General features: G+C 35.6%; 2 protein-coding genes across 2 annotated transcripts; both read right to left on the bottom strand.

Annotated features, from left to right (window-relative positions):
• Positions 1-457: 457 nt before the first annotated feature.
• Positions 458-769, bottom strand: LOC113280320 (serpin-Z1C-like). The gene has a single exon (XM_026528964.1). It carries the CDS (start codon positions 767-769, stop codon positions 458-460), a length of 312 nt encoding a protein of 103 aa, XP_026384749.1.
• Positions 770-3,462: 2,693 nt separating this feature from the next.
• On the bottom strand, positions 3,463-4,930 carry LOC113280321 (serpin-Z2A-like). The gene is made up of 3 exons (XM_026528965.1): positions 4,475-4,930; positions 4,123-4,258; positions 3,463-3,680 (listed from the first exon to the last, which is right to left on the bottom strand). Exons 1-3 carry the CDS (start codon positions 4,928-4,930, stop codon positions 3,463-3,465), a joined length of 810 nt encoding a protein of 269 aa, XP_026384750.1.
• Positions 4,931-6,942: the final 2,012 nt, after the last annotated feature.

A 6,942-nucleotide genomic window follows, 5' to 3' on the forward strand; every position in this document is an offset into this window, starting at 1 on the left:
GCATAAAACGTGGTGAAGAGAATGTGGATTTCCAGTTAATGCCAGATACATATGAGGCCTTTGATGTCTGAAAGTAGTTCTAAGATCTATACGTTTCAACTTACTTGAAAAGGCTCTTCTAATTCTTTCCAATCAACCACTCCAGCAAACAGCACGAGGAATAAGCATTCCGTCGTTAGGAAAATCATTCAAATATTACTGCACAGTTTTACAACTAGACTGGTTTTTTGGAAGAGTACATGTGGGCGACACAGAGTTGGAGGAAATATGCATCCCCATATAGAACACAGGAAAAATCAAAACATACATATTTTTTTCCGAGCAATAAATCTAAATATTCTGAATTGCTGGCTGTGGAACAATAATAGTCATTATAAACATAAGACAAATTACTTCAAAAAAAAAAAAAAAAAAACTGAATCGAAAGAGGAAAACTAGGATATTCCGCATGTCATCATCACGAATTTAATAGGGGATTAAGGACATGCCCCATAAACAACACCACACCACTTTGCTCCTCTCTGATAAGGAACATGAAAGGGTGATCTGCCACAAAATCAACAAGACGAGGAGGTTTACGAGGCATCTTCGCGCAACGCAATCTCTGCACCTTAACAGCAGCAGAAGCAACAGCTTCAGTTCCTTTTTCATCAACTTCAACGAAACACTTGTGAAAATTTTTGTAGACATGAAGCTTATTAGAGTTCCTAGTAGTAGACATCTCCGTCAAATCAGCTTGGAATAAATCAAAAGGCAAAACTATACCCATTTCCATGAGTACTCTTGATGTTTCAAAATCAAAAAGGATTTGGAATTTCGGAACCTTAAATTCTCTCGGTGGCACCAAACTCTGGTTGACTGGGACATATGTATGCAGAAAACCCGAGGGATTAGAACTCACCTCTGCTATAAGTTCACCAAGCCCATCTCGTTGTTCAGGTAAAATTATATACATGGAAAAACTTGGACCACGAGCATTTTCGTGTGTTCTTGAACATTTGTACGGGAGTTTAAGGATTTTGAAGCTATCATAACAAGTAATATTTGTCTTGCATTGGACGACATGAAAGGAACTTGAAGTGTTTTATCCCCTTCCAGGAGATAGAACTTGGATTCCCTTGTTAGCTTTCGATCAAACGGATTTTGACTCCAACATCCTTTGAAATAGAGTGCATTCGCCAATATAAATTCTGTACGTTCATCGCCTGCTCCATCAGGAAGAAGATTTTTAATTAATCCATTTGTTTTCTTTTCAACCCACTTATTCACCTTCTTCTGCACCTTTTCGTTCTAAACAAAATAGGTTAAAATTAATAAAACGATATGAAGCTCTATAGAGAAAGCGTAATTCAAACATCATGAGCCGATGTCATTAATACTTATAGTACCATATAGCAAAGTCATTGTGTGAAAATACACGTCCTGAATTCGAAACTCCTTAGCATCAAACTCTTCATCGATTAGATAAAGAAAAAAAATGATAAAAATTTGAAAAATAAATACTAATTAGCAATGACAAGAGATTGAAAATCCCATACCTTGTATTTGAAATCCACAGTTTTGGCTTCTGCTTTATATACTGCGGTGGCAACATCTTCGAATGAAGGTTTAATAGGACAAGATTTTTCAATCCAAACGCCGCCAACAAAAGAAAGCTTGGGTTCAGTTCGTTCTTCGCATAACGATTCAATTAGGTTAGAGTTAACCGAATTTAGATGGTTGAGGCATTCGGTGTTGAGGAATCCTAATATCTGTTCTAAGGTTTCACCACTTGCTCCAGAAGTTAGTAAGCCTAGAGCAATGTCGATTGAAAAGGGAGAGAATACAAAATTCTTTTTCTCCGACTCCTTTCAACCAGATATCTTGCACTAGTTTTCATACATGCATTGGCAGTGCTTTTGTTGCTAGTTTCTGATAGCTTTGATTCTTTGAAAGTATTTTTTGTTGGTGATCCATGAACTTTGAATGATGGAGGCTTTACTTTTAATTTTTTTTTCATGGCTACCAGACAGACTATTGCAGAGAAACCCTATCGTAGCTAACTCTGTTATACATGTATAAAACTTGTTCAACTGGCGGTTCCCAAAATTCCCTAACTTGTTCCGCAAGAAGTTAGGGTTTGCTAAGAAGATGGAAATAATTTGAACTTGGAAAGGAAAGATTTCGAGATTAGGCAGTGGTGGTGTTCTTCCTAATAAACTGGGCCAGTATGATTAAGTACTTGGGCGCTAAAAATATATGCAATGGACTAGGCGTGGTTAAGTGACTTAACTCATTGCGATGACATTAATAACTTGAACTCGAACCAAATTATTTTAGGGGGCTGCAGCTCACTCGAATCTTTAGAAAACTCCTTATGTGTACTACAAAAATCCTAATCCTGCAAAAATGGAACTGTACATGATCATCATCACCAAATTATTTTGGGTTCAGTTTGTGCTTGGCGCACGTAATGATTCAATGAGTTTAGAGTTAACATAATTTAGATGGTTGTGGCTTTTAGAAGCTAGTAAACAAAGAACACTGTCGATTGAGATTGGAGAGATTACAAAATTCTTGCTCTTTCCTTAGCCAGACATCCTGCACTAGTTTCATACATGAGTTGGCTATTTTCTTGCTATTGTTTGCTAGCTTTGATTCTTTGACAGTTTTTCTTGTTGAAATTTGAATGTGGGAGGCTTTCCTTTTAGTTTGTTTTCCATAGGTAGCTATCATACTACCGCAGAAACCTGTATCGAACTCTGTTTTGGAATTTGGAAAAATTCCCAAAACTTGTTCCGCAAGTTACATATAGATTGGGGCTTGATGAGCAGATGGAAATAATTAATTTGAAAAGAGAAGCAAATATGGTCTTAGAAATGATATGGTCTTCAACAGACATCAAAATATTCAGCAAGAAGTATAACTTCAAGAGCTAAACACTACATATGAAATCCTACACTATAATGGCACAAAATACATGATAGCAACTTGCCGCATCAATCTGGTCCCAGAAGATTTATGGGTGTTGCTACGAGTGTTCATTTGCTACTTGTCCAATGACGGTTCCCTGCTTACAAAGTCAAAATATAGAAGGAGATGCAGAGATCATGGCTGAACTGTGGATAACTCTATCCATAGTAATAATATCCTGCAATATATCTATCTTTCGAATTCTAAAATTTAAGCAAATACATTCTTTAGACTTTCTTTAAAATTCACGATGAATAATCATCATCAGGGAGTACACCAATCAGATACATTATATAAAGCTAAATGACAAATATGCAACACGTTATAGCCTTAAACCATATCAGAAGAACTTTGGTACATAATCTAAAACTTAAACTCTCCGAATATAATAATAGTCATTTTCAAACCGAGCAAAACTAATAACAATAGTCATTTAAAAGAACAAAGGAAAAGTGGGATGTTCCAAACTACCAAAAAGAGAGCTAGGGAGATAAACACATGTTTTCATCACTAATTTAACAAAGGATTAAGAACATGGCCCATGAACAGCACTGCACCACTTTGCTCCTCTCTGATGATGAACATGAAAGGATGATCTGCCACAAAATCAACACGAGGAGGAGGTGTACGAGGGCGCATCATGCAACACACCACATGCGCCCTAACAGCAGTAGAAGCAGCAGCTTCAGTTCCCTTTTCATCAACTTCCACAAAACACTTGTGAAAAACTGTCAACATGAAGCTTATCAGTAATAGCACTGTTATCAATATTGACCACCTCCGTCAGCTCAGCTTGAGATTTATCAAAAGGCAAAACTATACCCATTTCCTTGGTACTCTTTTTGCTTCAAAATCAAAAAGGATTTTGAATTTGGGAACCTTAAATTCTCCCGGGGGCACCAAACTCTGATTGACTGGAACATATGTATGCAGAAAACCTGCGGGATTAGAACTAACCTCTGCAATAAGTTCACCAAGCCCATCTCGTTGCTCAGGTAAAATTATATACATAGAAAAGCTTGGATCACGAGCATTTTCTTGTGTTCATGAACATTGTATGGGAGTTTAAGTATTCTGAAGCTATCATAACAAGTACATGTTTTTCCCCATCCAGGAGATAGAACTTCGATTCTTCGGTTCGTGCTTGATCCAATGGATTCCTACTCCAACATCCTTTAAAATAGAGCGCATTCGCCAATATAAATTTTGTATGTTCATCAACTGCTCCGTCAGGAAGAAGATTCTTAATCAATCCGTTTGTTTTCTTTTCAACCCATTCATTCACCTTCATCTGCACCTCTTTGCTCTAAATAAAATATAAAATATATTAAATTAATAAAACGATATCGAAGTTTATAGAGAAAGTATAGTTTTAAACATCACACAAGCCGATGTTAACGAAACTGGTTAGCTAGCATCAACTTCTTTATTTTGATTCAAAAAAAATAAAAAATAAAAAATAATACTAAGCTCTAAAAAAGAAGCCGAATGCCACGGCTAAAAGAGGTTTAAAATCCCATACCTTATTTATGAAATCCACCGTTTTGGCTTCTGATTTATATACTGCGGTGGCAAGTTCTTCGAATGAAGGTTTAATAGGACAAGATTTTTCAATCCAAACGCCGCCAGCAAAAGAAAGCTTTGGTTCAGTTCTTGCTTCGCATAACGAAGCGATGAGATTAGAGTTAACAGAATTTAGATGGTCGAGGCTTTCGGAGTTGAGGAAGCCTAATATCTGTTCTAAGGTTTCACCACTTGCACCAGAAGCTAATAAACCAAGAGCACTGTCGATTGAAAACGGAGAGAATACAAAATTCTTGTTCTCCGCCTCCTTTAACCAGACATCTTGCACTAGTTTCATACATGAATTGGCAGTGCTGTTGTTGCTTGTTTCTGTTAGCTTTGACTTTTTTGGCTGTGATCCAAGAACTTCCAATGATGGCAGAGGCCTACGGTTTACTTTTTGTTTGGTTTCCATAGTTTCCCGACTATTGCAGAGAAGGAAACCCTATTGTATCTAACTCTGTTATTCATGTATGTAGAACTTGTTCAACTGAAGGTTCCGAATATTCCCCAACTTGTTCCGCAAGAAGTTAGGGTTTGGTAAGAAGATGGAATGATTTTTATCTTGGAATTTGGAAAGGAAAGATTTCGAGATTAGGCGATGGTGCACTGGTGTTGTTTTTCCTAATAAACAGGGCTTGTATAAATAAGTACTTGGGCTCTAGAAATATACTGGGCTTGTATGATCAAGCATCCGGGGCTAAAAATATTGCAATGGTCTAGCCGTGGTAAAGAACGATTTTTTTTGGCACTATGGTTTTTTTTCCGAGGGACCATGGTTCTATTTTTAGTAGGACATTTTGAAGTAAAGTGTAGACACTCCTTATCCAAATATATATTAATACCAGAATTGCCCTTCCTAATTAAGTTTGTACAATGATTAGTTAGTGTAATTAAGTTAGGTTAATTAGTGACTAGTGTAAGATTAAATCAATATTATTTTTCTTAAAATTAAGTTATTAGTTAGCGCAGGTAGTCTAACTTAGTTTTAGTGGAGTTATTGCTTTCAAAGAAAAGTTCGGTTTGGAGAAAAAACATTGCGATGTAACGAACTAAATATATAGAAAATTCGGTTAGGAGAAAAAAAATGCGACGTAACCGAACTCAATATATATGATTTCTAAGAAAAGTTTGGCTAGGAAATTAATAGTTTGGTTAGGAAATTGAAAGTTCGGTTAGGAAATTTTTTCTTGCGATGTAACCGAACTTAATATATATGATTTCTGAGAAAAGTTCGGTTAGGAAATTAAAAGTTCGATTAGAAAATTAAAAGTTCGGTTAGGAAATTTTCTCTTGCGATGTAACCGAACTCGATATATATATATGATTCTGAGAAAAGTTCGGTTAGGAAATTGAAAAGTTCGGTAGAAGTTCGGTTAGGAAATTTTTCTTGTGAAACAACCAAACTGTTCTTCTTGTTCTTCATTTCCAGCAAGTTCGGCTAGTTCGACAAAGTTTTCCCACAAAATTCCTAACCGAACTTATTACTATAACTTCCATTTTCAATCTATTTTGATGACTACTACTCAAAATTTTCAATCAAAAACGAATTAGAAGTAAGTTTTGTGGGAAAATACTTATGGACGAGTTTGTTTACGACAGATTGATGAATCAACGATAAAAATTCAATGAGTCGACAACGATGAAAATTTGATGATTTTGATTAGATTTGTATATGATCAGGTTTAGATGATCATAAATTGATGAAGAAGAGAAGGAGAAAAATTGTAGAATAGAGGAATAAGAAGTTTTACAGTTATAATTCTAATTAGGCTAAAGGGTAAACTAGTCATCTCCACCTTTTAGGACACCCCTTATAACTATAAGGAAGGTGGTCTAATCAAATCATGGTCCCAAAAAAAAACAATGGTGCCCAAAAAATCGTTCGTGATAAAGTCATTGTCCATCGGTGATGATAATAGGGGAAATTAAGATAAGGCCCAAAAATAATAATATTCTTATTGTCATGCCCATGATGAATTTTAGTTTCCGTGACACCCAAAATTATATGAAATTTTGAAAAATATGTGCGGGTTATGATTCCTAATTTTCAGGGTATAATTAGCAACGCAACTTGGATAGAACATATCTAAAAAACCGCGTCTTGGAGTTTTACAAATTTTATATTGTTGGAAAGCTTTTTAAGAGAGCTACACAACGAGTACAAAAAACAATACCAAATTTAAGTTTTTTGTGAAAAACAATCGGAGACGATTGTTCTTTCAAGCAAAATTTTCGAAAATTTAGTACATAACTATTATGCAGCCACCAAAAACGATGCATAACAGGTTATGCAGACACAACAAAAGATGCATAAAACGTTATGCAACCATATTTTGGTTCATGCATCTATTCATTTATGCATAACATGTTATGCATCCTCCTTAGATGCATAAAAGATTACGCAACAATTTTTTTAATTCAGTG

Source organism: Papaver somniferum, chromosome 5 (genome assembly GCF_003573695.1).
Source record: "Papaver somniferum cultivar HN1 chromosome 5, ASM357369v1, whole genome shotgun sequence".
Taxonomy (NCBI): domain Eukaryota; kingdom Viridiplantae; phylum Streptophyta; class Magnoliopsida; order Ranunculales; family Papaveraceae; genus Papaver; species Papaver somniferum.

What these genes read in the sequence shown, in the direction of transcription:
- LOC113280321 (XM_026528965.1), bottom strand. Translation starts at nt 4,930, where the DNA reads ATGGAAACCAAACAAAAAGTAAACCGTAGGCCTCTGCCATCATTGGAA. An exon ending in CGGTGGATTTCATAAATAAG is followed by an intron (nt 4,259 to 4,474) that starts GTATGGGATTTT and finishes TATTTTATTTAG; the next exon opens with AGCAAAGAGGTGCAGATGAA. An exon ending in TGCGCTCTATTTTAAAGGAT is followed by an intron (nt 3,681 to 4,122) that starts GTTGGAGTAGGA and finishes TCATGTTGACAG; the next exon opens with TTTTTCACAAGTGTTTTGTG.
- LOC113280320 (XM_026528964.1), bottom strand. Translation starts at nt 769, where the DNA reads ATGGGTATAGTTTTGCCTTTTGATTTATTCCAAGCTGATTTGACGGAG.